This window comes from Buceros rhinoceros, unplaced genomic scaffold (genome assembly GCF_000710305.1).
Source record: "Buceros rhinoceros silvestris isolate BGI_N320 unplaced genomic scaffold, ASM71030v1 scaffold15488, whole genome shotgun sequence".
NCBI classification, from domain to species: domain Eukaryota; kingdom Metazoa; phylum Chordata; class Aves; order Bucerotiformes; family Bucerotidae; genus Buceros; species Buceros rhinoceros.
In genome coordinates, this window is record NW_010427592.1 from 10,486 (window position 1) to 34,613 (window position 24,128).

The following is a 24,128-nucleotide window of genomic DNA, read 5'->3' on the forward strand; positions in this document are numbered from 1 at the left end:
CTTCAAGCGCAAGGTGGGCGGCCTTGGCTTCCTGGTGAAGGAGCGCGTCAGCAAGCCGCCTGTCATCATCTCAGACCTGATCCGGGGAGGGGCTGCAGAGCAGAGTGGCCTCATCCAAGCTGGGGACATCATTTTAGCTGTCAATGGCAGGCCTCTGGTGGACATGAGCTATGAGACCGCGCTGGAGATACTGAGAAGCATTGCCTCCGAGACCTACGTGGTCCTCATCCTGCGGGGCCCTGAGGGCTTCACCACTCACCTGGAGACCACATTTGCAGGCGACGGGACACCGAAAACCATCCGTGTCACCAGACCCCTCTGCCCAACTCCGAAGGCAGTTGACTTGTCCAACCTGAGCCTGCAAGGCAAAGAGCAGCCGCTGCCTGCAGCCGACCGCACCATGGGCTCCCTGTGGACAAGAGACATCGGGCGGGAGGTGGAGCCGATGGTCCACCTTAACGGCGTCGTTACCAGCAGCAAAGGGCAGGACGCTGGGAAGGGGAAGGGGGGTGCTTGTGGCCACTCTTGCCTCAACGGTGGTGTGGAAGACGATGAACTGCTCAAAGAAATCGAACCCGTCCTGGATCTCCTGAAGAGCAGCAGTAAGGACAGCGATGGAGATGCACCCTCCAAGGTAGAGACAAGAGATATAGAAGTCCAGGTGGACTGGTAGGTCCCTAAATATGTTTTTTTTACATTTGGTGAAATGTGCTGGTTTTGGCTACCCAGTGCGGGTGGTTTAGGTGTCAGTGAGCACCTCTCCAGAAACGGCTGCTCTCTGCCAGAGCAGGATGGAGATGGGGAGGAAGGGCTGCAAAACAAGGGGAAGCGGTTGATGAGGGGAAGGTAAAAGTAATGAAAAATTCAGAGTAGATGGTGGAAGAAGGGGAGAAAGATGAAACTGGGGAGACGGGGAGTAATGTCTCACGGAAAGCTGAGCTATGTGATGTGGTGGATCATGGGCTGGGCTGGGGTGTGTTTCTGTCCGTGTTCTCAATCTCACTGAAGTTTAAACAAAACGCCGTGCCTCAGTTTCCCCACCTGCTAAATAAGATCCATGGTATTGCCTGTCCTTGCCATGCTGCTTTAGAGCTCTCCAGTTGAAATCTGCTGTTGATTAAGTGTCGGGGAGGGAGAAGGGAGGTCGGACCGGCAGAGCACGGTGCTTCCCAGGAGAAATGAGTTTTAAAATCTCCTGTGCTTTTGGCAATCCGGCTCTGGCTCTGGAGAGGGCATCCCAGCCCAGCTCCAGCTGAAGCCATGGGGACCTCTGGCCAGTGGGACCTGCCTTGGGTGCTCTCATCTTCTACGCGTCGGGAAAAAGGGGGAACGTTTCCCGTTGAGAGCTCAGAAATGGCCATTCCTTGTTGAAATGCAACAGCGGAGCTGCTTGTTCGTCCCCTTCGCTCTTTCTAGATCAAGCTAATTATTTCAATATGCATATGCATGTATAACAAGGGTGGGGACATATGGATGCTTGCCCCACGGTCTCTTGAGCAGGGCGAAGGCCCGTCACGCCGGTGGACCGGCTTCATTTCCGATATCTGCTCCTGCCAGGGGCTGTGTGCGTGGTGCTGCTCTCCTGCTCTCCCGCAGCCTTTCCCGCAGATGCAGACCATCGCTCCGGCACCGAAGCAGCTCCCTGTGGCCCTTCATGCTTTGCAAAAATGTTGTTAGGAGCTATTTTTTTTCTCGGCACCAGCTCTCTCGCCTCCTGGCTGTTTATTAGCAATGATAGGTTGACTTTTCGTGGTGCCTTTCCCCAAGTCCCCAAACACGTTTTAGCAGTGCCAAGTGCTGCAGCAGGTTGCGGCTGCTCTCGGTTATCAGCTGGCTGTAAAAGCCAGGAGGGTTCGCTGAAGCTGGTGATCTTGGTACAGTGATAGAGGGATTTGTCATTTCCATTTCCCTCGCTGCCCCTGCTTCTGCGGCGGGGGGCACGGAAATTTATTCCTTGTTTTATCAGGAACAACAAGGGGGGAAAGGCGGAGCTGTGGAGGAGTGGGATTGCTGCGGTGGATTCCCTCCCCGCCTCGGTGGCAGAGCCCAGGCTGAGCTCCCGATGGCTCCCACCACAAACCAACACCCACACTGTGTGTTTTCCATCTTCTTTTCTTTATTTTTGGTTGTTTTCACGGTGTGGTTTCTGCTCTCCCAAATTATGCATTTTTTCCGTGGAGGACACGGTTGCACAAAGCTCGTTAGGGTGGTCACGCTGACTCAGAGCAAAAAAAAAATCCGCTCAGCTCGGTGCTGGCAGCGGGTGACAGGCATCAGGGGAAGAGTGGTGGGACAGGGCATGTTCAGGGGCATCCTTCCCTCCTACCCCCTCCCCACCACCGTGCCCCCAGGTGTCAGCATGTTTGGCTGCATTCAGAACCCTTTGGGATTGGTCTCTGCTTTGCAATAGGAGGCAGTTTCACCCCCGTCGATCCCATCACTCTTCCTGGAGGGCTGAGGGCTGCTCGACCAGGCTGCACCAACCCATCCCGGGGGGAACCTGGTTTAAGCAACCAAAGAACTGAGACCGTGAAAGGTTTGCACTTGTCTGCAGGTCCAACAAAATGTGCCGGGGTGCTTCAAAATCCCCTTGGTCCCTGTTTTTGGTACAACTGCTGCAGTGGAGCTGGGGGCCACAGCCCAGCGAAGCCCCTGCAGGGCACCATCCCAAGCACTGATACAAGGTACAGCTACACCCTTCAAACCATGTCTCCTGCTGTCGCCGTCCCATCCCACCAGCTGCAGGGTCTCCAAGGAAATACTGCTCCAGCAAGGGGAGAGATGAAAAATGGTTTTTTCTTTGAGTAGTCTCATCTACTCAGAGAGAGATTAAACCAAACCACTTCGAAATCACTTACACTGAAGGACCTCAAACCAGCAACAATATCAGCGAAGTGGGTACTTCACCCGAACTCCGCTCGCTTTAGTTTTCAATACCTTTTAAACAAAATATCTATGATGTGATCTATGTACCTTGGGACCGAAAATCCACTTTTTGTTCAAAATTAGTCTTCAGTCTGCTTGATGAAAAGCTGCATCCTCGCTCTTGCAGTGGGACTCTGAGCAAGAAGACCTAAGGCTTGAGCAGAGAAGTGAAGAAAGTCATACACTGCAGGGAAAACTTCTCGAGAGCCGCTCTGCAGGGTAGGGCGTTTCTCAGCCGCCTCTCCTCCCACTCCTGCCAGGCCGGAGATGATTCATCTCCTCAGCTTGATCCCAGACAGAGCCAGGGCATCGTGAAGGTCTTCTACAGCCCAAGATTCTTCTCAGTCCACAGAAGAAGTGCAGAAAGGTCAGGGAGCGATGGGGAGCACGTAGCTGGGGAGACTGTGTTGGTCGGTGCCAAAGAAACGTCCAAAAAAATAAGCAGGATTGATGGAGCTCTCACACCGTAGGCTGTGACCTCTTGAGGCCGAGAGGGAGCAAACGTTAGTCAAAACCGGAACAGAGCTCTACCCAGACACCAGGAGGGTGCAAAACCTCGCACAAGGTTGATCTCCACACCTACAGCCTGGACCACTTGACCATCAACCCATCTGGAGATGCTGGTCTCAGGACCAATCCTGTTCCATCTCTGTCTTCGCCTGGTGATGACCTTCACAGCCCACAGCGCTTTGTCAAAGCCGGTCCAGCTCGCAGATTTGTGACAGCTTTCCTAGGGCAGAAAGGAACGGTGTGAGTCTGAGGTTATTCGCAAGGAGCCAAATGCTTCTTGTTCAAGGTGGGGCTTTTCCGAAAGCGGTTCAAATTACTCCTGATGCTTTGGGCTTCCAGCCCACGACTCTAATGTTACTTCCAAGGAAAACTGGAAATTGTGAAGTTTTCATTGGGAGAAAAAATCAGTTCATCTCTATCCCCTGCACCCGCAGCCTGTGCTCCCCGGGGGAGCTGTCCCTGCAATGACCTGGCTTCTGTTCCCTGCTGACCTCCAGCTGTAAGGTGCCCTAGGTCCATGCTGGGTGCCCGTGGGACAGGCTGCGACCACAGCTCCATGTCTGCTACTTGGCTCAAGCCATCTGTGATGAAGTCGATCATAAAACAGAGCATGTAAGCGGGGCGCAAGGTATGATGAGAGCTGGCATTTCTGCCATGAGGCTCACCGTGGGCTAGAAAACAAAAATAGAGTTTGATTCACTCACTGCCAGCTAACCTAGGTCTGTTTTTCCCTCTGAGCTCCACGGAGATTGTCATGTCCCATCTTCCCTCCCTCTCCCATTGCACCAAGTTGCCAGTATTTATTTTTCTTCTCAGGTCTATTCCATAACACAAACAGCGAGATGGAAACATGGCAGTTTCGGTCCAAAAAGCAGCATCAGCAGCCCTGAGAGGGAGAAGTGTGCTGAGAGCAGGAGTTCTGTTTATGAAGGGTTTCAAGGTTTCAGGCTTCATCCTGCATTGGAACAAACCTCATAATTTTTGCAGTTCTCAAAGAGAAAGTTTTCTTCCTCCTACCTCCTTAGCAGCCAACAAAATCTCTTTGTGTGGCTCAAAACATTTCATTTGCATTTCTGATGTCTTCATTATTCTGTACTTGGACACGAAATTTTAAAACCCCTGAAATGAAAAGGTTCCCTGAAACTATCATGTTATTGCCACTCTGCAAACTGGTGAAGTAAGACGCTTTGGCAGTGAGTAACTCTCTGCTTCTCCCTCAGCGGATTCTTCTTCTCTGTCACTCTGACTACATCAGTCTAATCCAGAGAGGCCTTTTGTGCCTGCAAACAGCATATTCCACCAAAGCACACCCCCGTGGAGCCCTCTCAGTCCACCTCACACCCACTCAGCCCCCTCTGCTAGTTTCTTGCACCCCACGGGACAGCTCTTCTCCTTGTACACGTCCCAGGAGACAAACCCATGGCCCTTGTGCGAGCCTGTGCTCTCCCGGCAGACCTGAACCCCCTTCAGCCACCAAATAAGGTGCAGAGGTTGGAATCCTCCAGGTGCTCTTTGGGCACATCTGGGAAGGGACAAGCCTGGTAGTTGCCGGTTGCATCTGACGCTGGCTGAGTATCAGACAATGCCAAGGGGACTTTAGGATTGCTCGGATCTGTTCCCAGGTCTTTATCTGTCAATGGCTACTCAACAGTCTTCGCCAACCTCGTATTTCACAGGCATCTCTCTGGAGCCTCTCTGTGTAGCTTGCTCAGCTCATTAGTTCCTAATCCCAGCACTAGGCACAGCCCTCTGATCTTCTGAGGATGCTAGTCCTTCTTCAAGCCATGCTGCTTGCTCGTCGGCGAAGCTTGGGTCCCCTTCCTGCGGTGCTGTCCAAGCTCCTCTCTCTCCTTTCGGAATTGGTTTCTTTGATTGCTCTGCAGTTGCCTGCTTCAGGCATGCTGGCCCCCTGCCGCTCCGGAGAGCGCATCCTGCCTTTTGGAGTTATTCCTTCAAACGTTCACGCTTCCTTCCTGAGCTCTGCTCCATCCTCTGCACCCTGCAAATCCCAGACGCTGCCCCATCCCGTCTCCTGCCTCTCCCTCCAACACATGCTGTTGGGCCAGACCTCGCTTTAACCCTCGAGGCGAGGAGTCTGCGATCGCCATGTTTTCCAACATTGCAGGCTCTGAGCTGCCCCAGGGACATGATGGCCAGGAAATACTAACTTCTGAAGATGCAATGCCCTCTGGAGTATGGTCTTGCATGGGGCAAAAGAAAGGTGAGGCAAGAGCCATTTACGCCAGCCTCTGGCGCTGGAAGGGGGAGCAGTGCGCAGTGGAGCCTCGCAGCCGCCTCCAAGGATGCACCAGGAGAGGGGAAGAAAGAAGGTAATTCCTCTCCCAAAGCTCAGAGTGAGGCGAGCACGTGTGAGCTGCAGATCCAAGCTCAAGTGTAGGGTTTTCAGCCACAGGGACGAGGGCCTGGAAGGAGTTCATCCCCCGCGGTCACAGCACAGGGTGCTGCCATCGGCGTCAATGCATGAGAGCCATCATCGGAAGCGTGGACACCAGCATCCTTATCGGTTCATCCAAACCGGCCCTGGGGATTGCAGCAGCTAGTGGTATCTCTCATCTCTGCCTGGGAAATGAGAGATTCTTCTGCCAAGCAAATTCAAAGGAGCAAAGTGACAAATTTTCCTTTTGCTCATTCTTTTTTTTATCTTTCTTTTTGGAAAAGCTTCGGAGAAATTTCTCAAAGGGCTGTCTCAGCAACTTCCCTCCTGCTTCATCACTCTGAGCACTGCAACATCATCAAATTAGTCAAAAGAAAACAGTGGTGCCTCTCATTCCTCCAAACAGCCAGATGCTCGTTCCGAGGTGAGGCAGCATCCAAGGCTCCACCTTTGTGCCAGTGGGGGAGGGCAGGATTCCACTTTCTTTTTTTAAGTAACTATTTTGCTTTCAGAACAAAAGGCTCCTCAGATGGGGTCCCTTCCCAAGAATTCTGTTCTGGATCCAAGAGTATTTAATAGATGTGGCAGCAGGACCAGGTCAGAGAGGGATCTCTGGATCCTGCATCTGGCCTTTGGGAGAGTTCAGCCTCTGAGGAGAGATCTCCAGCATCGCTTCCACTAAAGCAGTGATTTTAAAAGTCCTGTTCAATGCCCCAAGGCACCCAGGTCGGGACTGATGGTGAGTCAGGAAGATTTATTCAAGGGCGTCTCGCTGTCGGGTGATGCTCGGGCTCCCCTCTACCCTGCATAGCTGCAGCCAGGGCTGCTCCCACAGCAGCTCCCTGGAGGTGCCCAACCTGGCTGCCTTGGAACACCCCTCGGGGGAACTGCGCCCTCCCCATCACCCACTGGGAACCCCTGAGAACAGCCCTTTGGGCTCTCCTGTGGCTGAAGTGCTTTTGGAAACTTCAGCTGGAGGCCGAGCTCAGGCATGGTGTTTTGCCCATCCTGCCAGTGTCCTCGAGTGTGTGAGTGGGATCCTTGTAAGAACGTGGCAGGTCACTCCGCGTCCCTGCTGGGGGCTGGGGAAGCCAAGTCAAGAGAGGAAAATAACTGATCCAAAAGACCCTGTTCCTGCCCGAGCTTGCAAACAAGGCAGTTACAAGAAAGAGGCAGGAAATATTTGCAAAATGAAGCAATTGATGTTTTTTAATTTTTTCCCCCATCTGGGGTGAGGCTGTGGCTGCTCTGAATGGGCTTTTCTCTCCCTGTCCCTCTCCAAAAGACAGAACCGGATACTTCTGGGCAGCCGCATCCGGGAGAGGTCTGTGCTAGCTCAGCGCTGGGGCACACACCCACAGCCCTGCGAGGGACAGGCCTCCTCGCCTGACACCGAGCAAACAGCAGCACAGCACCAGCACGGAGGCGAGAGATACAACCACGAGTTCAGTCTAATGGCTTTGTCGCAGCCACGCCTGACTGCTTTCATAGCAGAGGCCAGGGGTGAGGGCACCCCCTCGCTGCCTTGGTCACGCAGCCGTGAGTCGGTCAAGAACAGCAATACTCATCCCGTTTCTGCCCCAGCTGCGAACACGCGATGGGGTGTGGAGCCTTTGCTCCTGAGCATCCAATGCTCGATGCCCACCTGGGCTTCGCTGCTCCTCAGGACGGTGCATCTCGCTGTTGGGGGATGCTTGAGGCCAGTGAGTGGGAGCAGGACCCCGCTCCAGCAATACTTGTAATACACAAAGCAGCCAGCTACAGCGATGATTTAATCCAAGCATCTGGACTCTTTGCATGCCGTTGGCACAGGTACCCACATCTGCGGCTTTGCTGGTGTGCAGACAATGAGATTACACTTGCAGCCTCCCGGCCGAGACCTCCGGCTGCTGCTGCTGATTGATGGATGCCTCTCCAAGGCTCCCTCGTGCTGGCAGATGCTTGTTTAGATGGGTTTGCAAACACCTTCCTGGAAACCACGGGTCGTGCCAGGCGCCTGCAGGCATACGCTCGGTGTCATTTTGGAGGCGCCTGTGGGATGTCTGGCACGCGGGGTTCTGTCTGGCCAAGCGTCTCCTGCCTGCATAGAGGCAAAGTCTGTGCCCCTGGAGAGGCACTGTAGGCCCCTGGGAGGCAGGTTGCCTCTAGTAAGTCCCAGGAACCAGGGATTTCTTCCCTTGTCTTATCATTGTCATGTTTGTGTCTTGATTTTTGGGGCAGTTACGGGGAGCAGCACATTGGGGATCATCAGCTACAAGAGATGGCTTGTGTATGCCTGTCATTTCATGTGCTCTGTGGCTCTGCTGACCTGCCTCCTCTCTCCCTGATACAATGGGGCTCAGGGATGTGCAGCCGTGGAAATGTGTATTCTCCGGGAAATTTAACAGCTGGCCTTGACTCAGGGCTGAATTTCCATCCTGCTAATTCTCTGTCTTGCTGCTGGCAGTCTTATAGAGGAAGGTAGGCTGGATGTCTCAAGAGACCCCAAGCTTCTCCTTTGGACGGGCTGGTAGAGGACAGTGCGAGTACTGTACGGTTCATGGTTGTCCCCAGCCCTGGGACCTGCGTGGCTGCCAAGTGCTCCTGGCAGCACCAGCACCATCTAGCTAGCAGAGAGCTGGGCCCTGGTGTCTTTGGCTGTCGTTGTTTGGTGCAGTGGGTGGATTTCTTGTGTTTTATCAGATTGAAACCCTTTCACATACTCATAGGAGACAAGTCACAAAAGTGCAGCTTTCTTCTCCTGGAGGGACATAGAAAACCCGGTAAAAACCGCCCCTACGGCACCTTCTTGCCTGCACCTGTACCTCCTTGCTTGCACCAAGCCGGCCACTATCACCCTAAGGCAGCCAATGTTTGGAAGGAGTCCAGGAGCTTAGTGTAATATTTTGGCAGCTGTTCATTGCTCTGTAAAGGCAGAAAAATTACAGAAAACTTAGAGCACAGGGAGATTATCTTTAAGTGAGGTATTTTCCCGAAGCTGTATCTGAAGATACCGGCTAGGAGACAAGGAGGATTATGAAACTGAATTTGTTTGAACATACGTGTCTTTCTGTGACGGTGCCAAGAGCACTGTGTTGAATTATGCCCTGAGCTCGAGTGTCCTACTTTGGTCGGTGCCCAAAGCCCGCCGTCATTAATGGGAAGGCTCATTATTGACTTTCGTGGGCATCTGAAAGACTTTTAGGAACTGACAGCAGGAGCAAAACAATTGCCAGAGCACATTACCTCGACAGTCTGTTGAGCAAGGGCAAAGCAGCGTGGCTGCAAGCCACAGGCCTCTGTCTGTCCTGGCTCGCGGCCCCGCACAGCCCAGCCCCTGAGTTCCTTCCCACCTGAGTGGTGGGTGCTTTCAGTTCAGGTGCCACAGCCTGCCAGCTCTGAATACTGCGTCTCTAAACCCCATTTGTTTCTCTCCTTCGGAGGGCTCAGAAGGCATTGTGTTCCATTACCTGCTTGATGGCATTTAGCAGCCTCACAGACGCCCCACGGTAGGTTCCCGAGGCAGAGCGCGCGTGGTAGACCTCACCAGCAGTCACACCAGTCCCACTGGGCAGGCCAGGGCAGCCCCAGCTCTGTGGAGACAGTCCGTCAGTTTGCCTGAGTAAAATCGCTCGCACTCGCCATCATTTGCAGCATCCGTAAAGGTCAGGAAGAGGAGAGCGAGCTGTCTCTTCCTCCTGGGAGCTGCCTATTTTTTCTTGGGTTTTTTTATCTCTCCTCCGCTCATAAACATCAAGCTGCTCTTCAAAGCCAGCTGGTTTCACTATGAGGTTTTGCAGCTGGAAGTGTGTGCAGCTCTCCTTCCCCCAACCCCGCGCTTGCTTACACAGGGCTCCAGCTTGGGTTTTGGGGTGCGGAGGGTCTGGCGTGAAACCCTGCTGGAGCCAGTGGTGGGGCAGGGGTACCCCGTTGTTGGGCAGGCACCGTGCTTGCCCACGTGGTGGAATTTCCGCTGTGTTTGGGTTGGCGGCGCCGTGGAGGTTCACTGCAAGGAGTTTCCTTCCCTCTCGCGGGGCAACGCGCGAATTTTCGCTCCTGTGGAGGCAGCTCCTGGAGCCATCCCTCCGGGACCTGCACCTGGCCACCCTCCCAATCACTGACCCAAATGGTTTTTAACCACTCAGTTTCAGGGAAGGGGAAAACAAGCCGCAGAAAGCCTTACCGGCTCAGATGGAGAACGACCGTGTCCTCGGTGACCTGTGGGGGAAGAGCAATGTGCCTGTGGTCCTGAACAACCCCTACTCTGAAGCGGAGCAGGTAAGAGCTCATGGCTCATGCTGGTTTGTGTGGGAAGGGGGTTCGGGGGTAGGTGGCCCATCCTGGTGGGTTCTTACACCACAGAGAACCTGCAAGGACTACATGTACTGCCCTGAAGACCTTTGATCCCAAGAGCTGGAGTTGATGGGGCATAGAGCCATTTGGTCCAGAAGCCGAATTTCACGTGGTTCAGGCAGGATAAGGTCACTGGGGAGTGATGCTCTTCATCCAACGGGCCAGAGCGGGATGGGAGTGCATCCAGGGACCAAGACTCTGAAACCTCCCTCGGGACTGTCAACCCATTTTGTGGCAAAAAGCCAAATTGCGTTGTTGAAGTCATTTTGATTCATATGATGGTAATTCAATAGAGCACTTCAGATAATATGTTGTGCGGTGCCTTTTCATCTCCTCACACTCCACGGACATAAATTCTCAGGCTTCCTCGCCAGAAGTGGATTAACTTCATGTTTGTAGCTAAGCCAGAGACGTAAGGCAGTCCCTGCCAGGCCAGAAAGATCACCTCAGGGAAAATATGATGTGCGTGAGCACTGCCAAGCCTGTTCGGGGAAGCGTGTCTCCCTGATGGGATTAACCAGCAGCAGTGCGGGACATGGGGGACCGCTCTGGAGACCCTTTGGTCTCCTTGCCCCGCTGTATTTCTCAGGGTGACATAGTAAGGGCTGTTTGCCAAGGGAGGCGAGAAAAGTGATTTAGTGGCCACAGGAAGAATTCCGAGAAAATTGGTATTTCCTCAGCTCAGGAATGTCCTCAGCAGGCACCTCTGGCTGGTGCCTCCTCCCAGCTCCAGCAAGCTGCAGTGCACCTCTCCTTGCTGCCACGCCACGTGCAGACCACTGTGGTGTGGTCGATACCCAGATATCGAGCCTGGCCTTGATACCCAGCAGCTTCCAGCAGCGCTTCCCAGGCCACGGCTCTGCCTGGGAATGTTTTCCCATTTCACAGGCATTTTGCAAGACGCAAAGCAAGAAGCAGGGGGTGAGGTCACATGAGGTGACATGGCCCCTTTGTGCCCATGAGGGTGATGTGGTCTTGGCGGCAGTGGTTTAACTCTGCCCTGCGCCAGAAGCACTGCTCTTTCTCCTGGGACTCCTGAGCAGAACAGCATTCACGGGTACTTTTGCAGCACGCAGATGTTGGAGGTTCATGGGACATGCAAGACCCACTGTGCTGATGCATGTGCAGGGCGGCTGAGATATTCCTAACCGTGCTGGGCTCGCTGCGTGGTTTTAACCAACCTGGTTAGGTTGGGAGCAATTTCCATCCTCCCCGCGCCTGGCTGCAGCTCAAGATTGCATCCAGGTCTCCCAGCAGCAGAGACAACCTCACGGTGGGTGTCATCCTACATCAGCACACACAAATGGCTGCATCCAAGAGCTGCAACACACCTTGTTCAGACACCGCAGAGACGCCCCTGGGCAGCCCCATGTCCCGCCGAGCGATTAATGCACCGTGGCAGGTATCACAAACCCTTCTCGCCTAAGGACAGGTCACTGCTCCGGTCCCTTTGCCCCAGCTCTGGAAAGCCGCTGTCTTTCTGCCTCCTTTGCTAAGCTCCTTCCACGTACGTGTCTGTTCCTATAAGCACTTTATAACCTTCTGTGTTCAGAGCTTAATTTCTCTCTGTGTTAGGGCTGCCAAAACCCCCAGTTTTAAGCTGCTATTAAACTCTTTAAATTTTTTTTCAGTAGATGTGCAGCTTTCTTTTTATCCTTCTTATCCCCAAATCAGTATGCCTGCTCTTCTGGAGGCAGTTTGGTTTTTTCCCCATGCTCCCTGCAGCCCTTCCCCCAGGGCCACTATGTGGTCAAGGCAACTGAACTCCTTGCAACCTGCAATAAACACAGGGGCAAGTCAAGCCAAGCGTGAGGCTCGTAAAAAGGAGCCGAAAGACCTGTTGGGCATCCATCCCTATCCCTCTTCTTTTTTTGTAAAATCACCCAGAGTGTTTTCCTTGTTTCCCCAGACCCCAATCCCCCTGGCCCTAAACCCGACCACTGGAAAGATGCTGTGACTGTCCCAGCCCAGGTCCTGCGTGAGTCGTACTTCAGTCTGCAGAGATTAACTATATAGTTAGGGTAGGTTGGTTAGGAGCTCCAGGGTAAGCAGGGTGGGGGGAGTGTCCATGTAGCTAGCAGGGCAAGGGAGTCAGATCAGCTCCGTGCGTGTGAGGATGATCTACAGCTTTATAAAAGCAAAAACCACTTTCAGCTAGCAGTCTGGAAGGTGTCAGCGTGCCGATATATCTGTGACCTGGGCTAACGCTGCAGCCCCTGCCCTCCTGCAGGCGGTGTGCTTCAGCAGGGCGATATATGCCATCATTACAGGGACTCCCAAAGCCCGGCTTTGGGTTGCAGGAGGAAGGCTGGGCATCTGTAGAGCCCACTCAGGTCTGCAGGATGGAAGCTGCTCCCTGCCGTTCTGGCCCCAAGGAGCGCCTGGGGCTGGGTGTGTTTCTCCACTGCGTCTGTAAGCGCTGCAGACAGCTCGCAGGCTGCACACTGACGATAAGTGCCAACACACTCCCTTGTAAAAGATGTTTGCATAATGCAACGTTACGTTAGTCTCTCCGTTTGTCCCACTCTCGAGTCACTAATATTGCAGCTGCCTCATTCAAACATGAAAGGATCTCGCACAAGCTCCCTGACAGAACCAGGAGTAATCCTTGGCTCCAGCGTCACCGCACAGGGAAGGCACACACGCGCACACAGAGCCCTTTCCCAGCCTCTTCTGGGTGTCTCTCTCTCTCCACAGCAGCTCTGAGATACGGCTGCCAGACTTGGCACCCTTGTACTTGTAAGGTGGTGCCACCTCGGCTGCTCCAGCCAGGCTGGCCCCCCAGGGATGCCTCCGCACCATGGCCCTCTTCCAGCAAAGGTTCAAACTTCACCAGTTCCCGCAGGGAGAAGACAAAAAGGAAGTGGAGCAGCTTTGTGAGAAGTTTAAGGATGAACATCTGCAGGCAGATGTCAAGCTGCCGATGTCCACCAGCTTGGACCATGAGTTTGCTCACTCCAAGGAAGGGGTCATTGCTACATCTGGGTTCCTAACACGCTCTAGGGCCATACCTGCTCTAGCAAGGTGTTGTTGCACCCCATAAGCTGCACTGATGCCCCGTGAACAAATCAAAACTAACTCAGAATAACGAAGTGGGGCTAGATACAACCAACACTTTCTGCCTGGTGCTTCTGATTTCTGTCTGGCAGATGGAGGATTGGTTTTGTTTGTGTTTTTAAGCAGCTGCTTTCAGCTGTGTTTCACCAATCTTAAAGAGATGCTCTGAGCAATCACACTCAGAAGGAAGGTGGCAGATTGTTCCCATTGATACTAAGGGTGGCCCAGGCTGGTTCAGTGAGCACAGGATGCTGTTAGTGGCTCAGGAATGGTTTAATTCTCTTGAAAGTGTAAAAGAAGCAGAAAAAATGACCAGGAACTGCCACTGCCATAAGGCAGGTCAGATTCTCCAAGACTGAAAAAATGAACTTAAAGATAGTGTTTTTCCAAGACAACATTTAGGAGGTTCTTCTTATTTATGGCTGGTTTTGCGCTCTACATGAAGTCTTGTATTTGTTTTCTGCAGCATCAAAAGGTGAATCTGAGACCCACCGTGCGGTCATCTAGCTTCAGGGTCTAGGACTTCCAAACGCTCCTTGGGAAGATCACAGGGTTTGTGACACAGGAATGTCCCAGAAGCTCTGATAGCATAGCCTGAGGGCGTGCAGAGAGCGGCTTTCAGAATCTGCGAGGACCAAAGAGAGTCCTACCAAGGGGTGGGGATGTAAAGCTGTCTCTACCCCTCCATCCTCTGCCTCTTGCTCCCAGCATACGCTTTCAGTGCCCCACTGTGAGCCTCAGGCTGCTTGACAGCAAAATCTCTATTTTCCAGGGGAAAAAAGTGTGGAGCATTGCCCCACCAGAGCAATGCAGCTCAGCCCAGGCATCAACCTTCCTCTGCTTTGGAGCAGCAGAGCAATCCTCTCTCTGGCAAAGAACGAACAAGTTAGATCTGGAGCTGCATAACTTTTGTCATCCATGTGGCCCCTGTTGTTTTCTCTCCTCGGTTTGTTCATCAAGAGCTTCTTCCACCATGTGCTGACTCTTCTTCCACTGGACCTTCAGACTCTAATGCTGCTAGTCCATGAGTTGCAATGGTGACACGCGCCCAGAACCCCCCAAAAGCAGGATGAGGCTCTGCACAGCTCTGCTGAAGGTCAGGCGGGTTAGAAAGGGACACAAGTGACAGGATTCCCTTAGGAAGGCTGCACCAAATCTCAGGCCAAGCCCAGACCTACTCTGCAGAGGAGCAAGCCTTTAAGCAGGGCCTGATATAAGCAGGTTCTGACAAGATGCTCTCGTGTGAGATCAGCTCTCCCCTTGAAACCCGCAGCAACACCACTGTGGCTGCAGCGACTGAACTACACCCCGCCATAAGAACTGATTCCTAGAAGAAGCGCTCCTGCTTTCCAGGGCCACTGCGGACCTCCCTGTCCCGTGACACGCTGGCAGACACCGATTGCTCTTTAAGTGCTCGTGGCGGATAAGGGTCACAGTAGAAACACTAGATCCTATCTGTGAAAATGGGTGCAGGTACAAGCACTCGCAGCCAGCTCCTCTGGCTACAAGCTCTCTGCCACCGAGGCTCTTCCTCGTGTTGGCACATAGCTCGAGGTGTGCTGGATGAGCACACCCTGACGCGGGGTATCGGGGAGGGCTAGATACTCAGAGCTGAGACCGAAGCAATCCAGCTGTGCCTAATTCAGCATCCCTCCCACTTGCATTATTTATCCACCTTTATTCCCGTGATGTTCCAGCACTGCTATCATAGGAGAGGTGCCTTTGGCTTGCTTGGAGGAACAACTGGCTGTTAGCTCTAACAGCGCTCATGTTCGTGAGGCAGAGCTTGGCACGTGTAGAACCTGAGCATGTGATGCTCCTTAAAAAGAAACATCTAACATGCTTTAGAGAGGCAACTCTTCCTCTGGAAAACTTGAACATCACGTTCTCCTAAGTCTCTTCTATCTCTGTTTTTTAACTCCTCTTCTTCAGGTTTGGCTGGTCTGTAAACAGAGATGACTTCTCAATTGCTTTGAGATTGGTTGCTCCAATGTAGGATCCCAAATGCTGTTGGTATTTGCCATGTACCTTCTCTCACTGTGTTGTCACCAGGATTTAAGCACAGGCATCCACGAATACAAGATGCTGCCTGTTGTTGTGACCTTTTTCCTATATCTCTTTGATAAATACTGACCTTCTGCCTGGTGTTCACTGTTGTCCAGCCACCGCCATCTGGGCGGCAGTCCCCGACTAAGAACACAGCGAATGGAAGCCCTTCCAAATGCCCACGGTTTGTCAAAATCAAGAACTGGGAGACAGGGTCCGTGCTTCACGACACTCTGCACCTCAAGACAGCGATGGTGAGTAGAGTTGATAGTACTGGCCAAAAGTCGTCTGTGCATAATTGAGTGGATCACAGCGTTTCCAGGATGGCTTTACCTGGAAATGCAGAACCAGATGAACTCAGGCCAGTCTTCCCATCTCTGGCAGTGTCTGAATTTCAAACCTCTGGTGCAATAAGCTGAGTGAGAGCGATGACCATCTGGGTTAAATCAGGAAAAGCATTTGACTTCATGCCAAGCTGGGGCAAGAATCTAGTGAGCCCCACTTACCTGTATGAGGCAGGATAAGAGAGGACTGGACATGACTGAGTTCTCTTACACAACATTACCAATAGGTGTAAACAAATAAGCTGGAAATGTCCCTGTATATCAAAGATGCCACCAGCTTCCGGTAGCTAATCGCTGACTTCTGCCTGCCCAGCTCAACCAAAAGTGCTGCAGTAACCCAAGACATGCTTGACTCCTTCTGTCTCATCAGGCCAACGCGTGCAACGAGCAGATCTGCATGGGCTCAGTAATGACCCCTAGCCAGCATGTCCGCAAGTCAGAAGATACCAGGACAAAAGAGGAGGTGCTCCTCTTGGCCAAGGACTTCATCGACCAGTACTACTCCTCCATAAAGAGGTAGGTATTGCCCAGGGAAGGTTGCAGGCCCTGGCTGCTGCTTATGCTGAGATGTCACACATGATCTGATCTTTCACACATGCAAGCCAAAGCAGGGTGAGACTGTGGTGCTCCACATGCAGCTGCTTCTTCAGGGGAGTTTCATTGCTGGCATTTGCTGTGTGCCTCTGTGGAAAGTACTGACCTCTTCCACTGGCACTTTGTCATCCGTTATCTGAAGGCATGTGTGTGTGTGTGTGTGTGTGTGTGTGTGTGTGTGTGTGTGTGTGTGTGTGTGTGTGTGTGTGTGTGTGTGTGTGTGTGTGTGTGTGTATGTGTACACATGTGCTTAAGAAAGACAGAACTCGTGCCCCGGTGGAGAGCAGCAGGATTCCCTGCCCTCTCCACCCAGGCTGGTGACTGCCATCTCCTTTGTTCCTCATGTTCCTCACATGCAGATCTGGCTCCAAGGCCCACATGGAAAGGCTGGAGGAAGTGACCAAGGAGATCGAAGCCACCGATACCTACCAGCTGCGGGACACAGAGCTGATCTATGGAGCCAAGCACGCCTGGAGAAATGCTGCCCGCTGCGTGGGCAGGATTCAGTGGTCCAAGCTGCAGGTAAGTGCCAGCACAGCTGGAGGCAGCTGGCAGGTTGCCTGCCAAAGAATGCACTGAAGTTTTGAAGAGGCAAAACTTGCTCTTCCAATACCCAGAGAAGCGCAGCACAGGTACGGTTGGGAGTGTTCAGCACACAGCAGCTACGTTCTCCTTGACAGCTTTGGGGATGCGCAGGCTGGGAAGTCAGCAGCCTTCAGCTCTTCTCTCCCACTGTTTCTTTTGGCGTATATGAACCTTCAGAGGAGCCGTTTCGCCAAGAAGTTGTCTTCAAGCCTCCTCTTGACCCTTTTTCCTAGTTGCCCCATCCTTTTGTGTCAGGTTGGACCTTGGGATCTGCACAACCTGATCTGGTTGAAGATGTCCCTGCTCGCTGCAGGGATGGTTGGCCTAGACGGCCTTTGAAGGTCCCTTCCAGCCCAAACTGTTCTATGGTTCCCCATCCTCTGACCAAGACCTGTGCTATTTCAGCTTTGAGTCTTAATCTACAAGAGACAAAGAACAGAAACCAAACCTGTTGGTGGATAAGCCAGGAACAGCAGCAGGTTGAGGAAGTTTGGGGCTGAGCAGCACATGACTCACCTCCCCAAAGCAGAAGGGGCAGGTGGAGTAAACATCCACATGTTGTAAAGGCAGGGAACACATAATTACGGAGCTTTAGATCCCTAACAAGTCACGGTAGCCTCCAGGGCTTTCCCTGTCCTTGTTTTTCTTCTGCTTGGCTCTGGCCTAGGAATTGGAGCATCCTGTAGCATCACAAAAATTGCTTCCACTGTTTCAGGTGTTTGACGCCCGGGACTGCACCACAGCCCATGGGATGTTCAATTATATCTGCAACCACATCAAATATGCCACCAACAAAGGGAACCTCAGGTGAGCCACCAGGGAGTCACCAGGTTTTACAGACGAAGGCGTCTGGGTGTGTGGCAGCCCAGCTCTGGGCCCAGCTGACATTGCCTCCTCTAGCAGCTGCTGCACCACAGGAGGGTTGTAGTCAGTCAGTGCCTGTCCTGGGGAGCGTTAGAGGCACCTGGTATCAGGCAACAGTGTCCTGCTGGTCCAAGCGTATCTCTTCCTGGAATCTGTGGGACCTAAAAGGGCAGATTTTCCAATTATTTCTCCTTCCCTAGATTCTGCATCAAATGCAGAGCACGGACCGCTCTGAAACCCCGTGCTAGCAGCCAGCTCTGCCTGGAGCTGAATGGCTGGAAACACCCCAAATCCCAGAGCGGGGTGTGCCTGACCGTGGTTATTCTGGTGAGGGAAATACAATCAACCTTTGAGCCTTGGCCAAGGTACAAGCAGGGGTGGTGCACAGGGTGGCAGGCAGGGGCAGCACCTTTACCCCGCAACAGTTTGCCATTCCTGTGGTGAGTCCTGTCCTGTGCCCTCAGCATTCACCAGTGCTGCCTCTTCCTTCCAGATCTGCCATTACCATCTTCCCGCAGCGGACGGACAGCAAGCACGACTTCCGCATCTGGAACTCCCAGCTCATCCGCTACGCTGGCTACAAGCAGCCCGACGGCACTATCCTGGGAGATCCTGCCAACGTGGAGCTGACGGAGGTACCGGCTGAAGCCATCCTTCCCGGGCACCATGGGCTGGTGGGGGCATGCAGCAGCTCCAAGCATCCCAACAGGGAGAAGTGTGCTGGGTGAGGCAGGGTTTATCTCACCCACAGCAGTGCCCCAAAGCGAAGCTGGGTTTGTCTTACCCTCAGATGTCACCCCAGGAATAAAAGCTGTTTCCACACATGCGGGAATAGGTCATAGCTCTCACCTCACGTGCTTTTTGCTGAGAAGGGGTCACTTGGGGGTGCTGAGGGAACAGGAGGACATGTGTGCCTGCCGCTGACCAGGGCTGGTGGGATTCAGAGATGAGATTGGCCTTACGCTGCTGCCTGTTGGCATGGCTCACACAGCCCCAGGTGCTGAGGGAACAGGAGGACATGTGTGCCCGCCGCTGACCAGGGCTGATGGGATTCAGAGATGAGATTGGCCTTACACTGCTGCCTGTTGGCATGGCTCACACAGCCCCAGTGCTCTGCTCAGCTATTCCCAAGCTCCTCTGCTTTTCTCACCTGTTTTCTCTTCACCATTGCAGGCACAAGTAGGGTAAGCAGCTTTCTCAGAGCCATAATCCTACCTGGGGATCAGTTCTAGGCTCATTTTCAGCCCAAATCCCCCTTAGCTGGCCAGGGTTTGGCTGTGACAAGCAACCCTGTGTCATGGCTCCCTTGGGTGGAGGTGGTTATTCACCTCCAGCAGGGGTGTTAGGAGACCCTGCTCAGTGTCCCGTGACTCCCTGCCCATAATGCTTGAAGAGCAGATCACCTGCTGGCCCTTCTAACCCCGCCTTTGTTTTGCCTGTAGATCTGCGTTCAGCAAGGGTGGAAAGCACCATATGGGCGCTTCGATATCCTGCCTCTGCTCCTCCAAGCCAATGGCAATGATCCAGAGCTCTTTGAAATCCCACCAGAGCTCGTACTGGAAGTGCCCATCCGGCATCCCAAGTAAGTCAGAGTAAAGCTCAAGACTTCTTGAGGACTTGAAGACTTCAGGACTGAGCTCCTCTGGTTTCACCCTAAGCCATCGCCTGTGCTTGGCCTTTCCTTGATGGGGCTTGGGGCTTTACCCAAGAGCCTCTTTCAGGTCTTCCCTCCACTCTCTGATGTAAAGCAGGCAGATCCTGGAGGTGGAAAGCAAGTTGTGACCTTGTTTCCGGGCTGGTTTCCCTTCTCTTGAAGTCTGCCAGGACTTGTGGCGCTCTGTAACACTCCTGATCTATCGCTTTCTCCCCACAAAAGCCCCCCGAGGGGGAGATTGCCTCCAGGAGCCGTTCTGCTCACATGTCCTTCAGCCTGGTGATGGTATCAAAGTAACCTCCTCCTTTCCTCTGCCTGCACAGGGGAACAGCTGATTGCCTAAGCCTCTTGTGTCCCGGCAGGTTTGAATGGTTCAAGGACCTGGGCCTGAAGTGGTATGGTTTGCCAGCGGTTTCCAACATGCTCCTCGAGATTGGTGGCTTGGAGTTTTCCGCCTGCCCCTTCAGCGGCTGGTACATGGGCACAGAGATTGGGGTCCGGGACTATTGTGACAACTCACGTTACAACATACTGGAGGTAATTCCCCCTTTTCAAGAAGGCCAGTTGCCCCTGGGGTGCTGTGGGTGGGTGTGGAGGTACTGGGGAGCAGGCAGGACACTGGCAGAGTGCTGCCTTGAGTGGGAGAGTACAGGACATTCCAATCTCCTTAGACAGGACAGTTACATTCTCCTGGAGCTACACGACCAAGGGTGTGATGGGCTGCCCTGCCCTGCAGGTGCCTTGTGTCAGCCTTTTGGGTCCCTCTCCCCAAGCAGAGATCATCAGTCCCTTGTTCTTGGCCATGAAAAGTGCTCACCTTCTACCATGTTTTGTTACAGCAAGTGGCCAAGAAAATGAATCTGGACATGAGGAAAACCTCCTCGCTGTGGAAGGACCAGGCCCTGGTGGAGATCAACATTGCTGTGCTGTACAGCTTCCAGGTACTCTGTTTTGTTCAGGTCAGCTTGAGGGACACGGGGACTGAATGGGACAAGGATGGAGACATCCACCCAAGGACAGCGGCAGCAGCTGATACACACAGCTAAAATTGGGCTGTGCCTTCCTAATTTTGGACTGTTCCAGGAGCCTGCAGTGATATTTAATAGTCTCTGTGCCCTGGATGTTGCAAAGACTGCGCTATCAGCATCTGAGCTCTGCTGGTCCAGGGAGAGTGTCCCAAGGGGGCAAGATCCAGCCCTTCTGTCCCATTCATGAGGCAAGAATTGGCCAGGTTCTTGCCTTGCCTGCACTTAAAGGTTCAGTAGCAAAACTAGTCCTTGGCAACCCAACTTCAGAGGGTGGGAGTCCTTCCCAGAGCTGGGTCAGAACTTCGCCTTGAGTTGTGCAAGCCACGAAAGAATTCCCCCCACGGGCTGAGCAGAGGATACTCCATCCTGTTCATGCCACCTTAGTCTTTGCTTGGCCCATGGCAAATAACAGGAGGAATAACCACGCCATAGTACATCTACTCGGGAAGGACAAGGGCAGCTTTGCATTCTCCTTGGGAAGACCAGGGTCAGCACCCACCCGGTGTCAACTCCCAGAGTCCTGTAAGACCATGCAAGTGAGGCACGTCTGGGTCAAACAGCTCCAAATGTAAAATCTTGGCTTTTGCCTTCTGGGGTGTATTAACCCACAGCTGTTGGCTCTGCTCTCTTCTCCCTCCAACAGAGCGACAAAGTGACCATTGTGGATCACCACTCGGCCACCGAGTCCTTTATCAAGCACATGGAGAACGAGTACCGATGTCGTGGAGGCTGTCCTGCCGACTGGGTGTGGATTGTCCCACCAATGTCTGGCAGCATCACCCCAGTTTTCCATCAGGAAATGCTCAACTACCGTCTCACACCCTCCTTTGAGTACCAGGTACGGTCTGTACCCTGCCCTCCACCAGTGCTGTGTGCCCAAAAGTGGAGCCAAGAACAGGGTGGGAGCCGGAGCTCAGAGGACGCAGGAAGGAGAGGGACACCACCTAATCCCTTCGACAAGCTGCCCCTCGAGGCAGTGAAGTCCATGAGCAGGTCTGATTGGTGATTCCCCCTCATGTGGTGTAATAACCCCCTGGGTGTTGCACCCTTTCACAGGGCAAAGGCTCTTTGCCTTTCCACGGGAACATGGGACACCTGAGGCCCCAACTTTTACTCTTGGAATCAGAACCAAGCAGAGCTCCTCCCTTCAGAGGTGCCCCATTTTGCACTGCGATGGCTAGGCGAGGAAGTGTGCTGGGAGTCACCGTATCCCTCCTCTCTCCAGCCTGCAGGTTTGAGTGGATGGCTCCTGCCAGCTTGGAGATCCAACAGGTTGATGGGGGTGGGTCCTGCCCAGCAGGCCAAGCAGCGGGAGGAAATGCCACTGCTGGAATATTTAATGCCTCAGACCATGAGAAAAATGGCCCTAAGCAAACACGCCCTCATTAGCCAACCATCCCTGCTCCAGTGGTTTTCACACAATGTGACCTTTAGCCAAGAGCCCTTAAGGAACAATCACAAACCAGGAGCAGTCTGTTCATTTCTACAACCAATCCACCAGGAACCCTGGTGCTTCCTGGCCCTGATTACAGACAGACGCCTGCGAGGGCACAGAATTAGCTTCTGTGTGCTTATTCCTTGCTTCATCTGCCTTCCCTTTCCCAAAGGGCCACTTAGATAAAAAGAACCTGTGGGCTGGGGAGGGGGAAAGATGTGTCTCAATCACCTCTGCCCTTCTGGTGTTGCCTGCCTTCTTTTTGCCAGTGGCTTATTAATGCTCGTCTCAGAGGTGAGAAAGCATTTGCCCAGATGCTGCTACAGGCCAGCAAGTTCTTATTATATCGCAGTTTTTCTGTGCATGCTCCATTGCCCAACTGCCCCCAGAAACCCATGGGTTTCCGAGGATCAGGGACCTATAGAGGAGATGGAGAGCTGTGAAGAGGCCAGCTAGTCCTCTCCTTCATGACTAGAGGAACTGAGTGCTCAGTGCTGTGGATAAAGCACTCTCAAAGCTCTGAACACTGCCCATCAGCTGCTGCTGCTCTGCTCTCTTCTAGCCGGACCCCTGGAACACCCATGTCTGGAAAGGGGTCAATGGGACACCTACCAAGAAGAGGGCCATTGGCTTTAAGAAGTTGGCAAAGTAAGTACCAGTGGGCTCTGAAAAGCCTGGGAGTGTTTGGGGCTGGTCCTGGTTTTGGGCACCTCTGTTTGCTGTGCTCTTTGATAGCACTACCCTATGGATGCGTGTGAACTGATGGGTTGTGAGCCTGGATCTCAGGCCATCAGAGGCTTTAGCTGCCACAAGGGACATTTGGAGAAACAGAAAGGCCTTTGAACACCCCATTAGACCACCAAGAGGGGTGTGACCAAGTGAACACCAGATGTGGCTTATAGTCTCTTCTCCCAAGCTGGAGAAAAGTGGTCTTTGATGCTCAGGAATGGCTTTTTCACTTTCTCTTCCTGGGGATATATTGACTGTACATGTCCTTTCACAGCCTCCTGAGGCAGAGAGATCACTGTTCAGGGCCGTGCTGGCATGAGAAAAATGAATCTCGTGTCCCTGTTTCTCTTCCTCTCACTGACTCTTTAGCTAGTTGAGGAGCACCTGTCACCAGTGCGTGCCTAAGTCTCCAAACACCCACTTTGCAAGGAAGGGAGAGACAGGAATGAGGAATCTCCCTACAGGTAGCAGCTGGATGCACTTCATGCTGATGTTTGCACTTCATGGCCAGCTGACCGCTAGTAACAGGCCACGCAAATCCCTCTTCCCTGTCAAAGCTTCTAGTCAGCAGGGATGAAGGAATGAAGAGAACCTTAGGCTGATCCTGGCCCGAACGTGTCCCCCGTGGGTAAACAAATCCTCTGGAGCTGCTGGCTCCATGGCAGCAGAGCCCTGGGCCAAGACTGGGGCAGGCTGGGTCTGCCCCCATACCTGTGGCCAGGCTGCCAGGTGGCCTTGTGCTGTTTACGGCATCTCCCCACGCTTCAGTGTCCCCAAGTCCCTGCTATCGGTTTGTTCCTACTCTTCAGCTGTCACCTTCTGTAAGCTGTTTTCCATGGCGCATCCATAAGCAGGTGATGAATGTGCTCCTTCGGCTGACACCGGTGCCTGGGTCTGGGCTGCAGCCTGGGGCTGGCGGAGAGCGCAGAAAGATTAATTGAGCCATTGAGTTAGAAGAAACAGTGCGTTTATTTGTGTGTGCACGGTTGATAAATGAGTTTATAAAAATGTGAGCATGGCAGGTAATTTAAAAAAAAAAACAAACCTCCATTGTTCCCAATAAAGGGGAGAGCAATTATTTTTGTAATTCACCATTAATCCTCCCTGGGTCTGAGCTAAAGGGCTGAACGAGTGGCAAACCGAGCCCAGCAGACCCGAGCGCTGCACTTGGCACTGGTCTCGGCGTGATTTTGATGCCTGGCTGTGCTGGTTCTGGCCAGATCAGAGCATTCAACCCTGCAGTCCCTGCCCGTCCTGTCCCTTCCCTCCCCTGGGGCCACTGTGAGCCTTGGGGACAGGGGACACTGCCCTCACGGGAAAGCAAAGGGACAACTTGAACACGCAGAGCTGTGCTGAGGAGTGACTGTACAGCAGCAACTGTGAATGCTCCTGAGGCTGACTTTGACCTGGCAGGGAGCTGCCCGGGGGAGGCAGGGCACACCACCAGCCTGGTGGAGTTTCTGCCTCTTCTTTCCTCCCCCTTTTTTTCTCCAAGTGATTTTTCAAACCTGAAGCATTCCTTCCCTCCTTGGCAGGAGGGGCAGGGGGAAGCTGGGCTCCTCTTCCCCTGCCAGTGTAACCCGTCTGGCTGCCATCGCCGTTTCCCATGGCTTTGCCGGAAGGGATGCCG

The 24,128-nt window shown here is 53.2% G+C and overlaps 1 protein-coding gene across 1 annotated transcript in view; it reads left to right on the forward strand.

Annotated features, from left to right (window-relative positions):
- NOS1 (nitric oxide synthase 1 (neuronal)) overlaps window positions 1–24,128 on the forward strand; it is a gene marked incomplete at its 3' end in the record, with an annotated part of 37,587 nt that overhangs the window by 216 nt on the left and 13,243 nt on the right. The window contains exons 2-13 of the mRNA XM_010141964.1: window positions 1–669; window positions 9,955–10,087; window positions 15,382–15,519; window positions 15,980–16,125; window positions 16,563–16,725; window positions 17,504–17,595; window positions 18,146–18,287; window positions 19,095–19,234; window positions 19,669–19,843; window positions 20,146–20,247; window positions 20,978–21,172; window positions 22,332–22,417. Coding sequence (XP_010140266.1) covers window positions 1–669; window positions 9,955–10,087; window positions 15,382–15,519; window positions 15,980–16,125; window positions 16,563–16,725; window positions 17,504–17,595; window positions 18,146–18,287; window positions 19,095–19,234; window positions 19,669–19,843; window positions 20,146–20,247; window positions 20,978–21,172; window positions 22,332–22,417 — 2,181 coding nt within the window. The remainder of the gene's footprint in view (window positions 670–9,954; window positions 10,088–15,381; window positions 15,520–15,979; window positions 16,126–16,562; window positions 16,726–17,503; window positions 17,596–18,145; window positions 18,288–19,094; window positions 19,235–19,668; window positions 19,844–20,145; window positions 20,248–20,977; window positions 21,173–22,331; window positions 22,418–24,128) is intronic.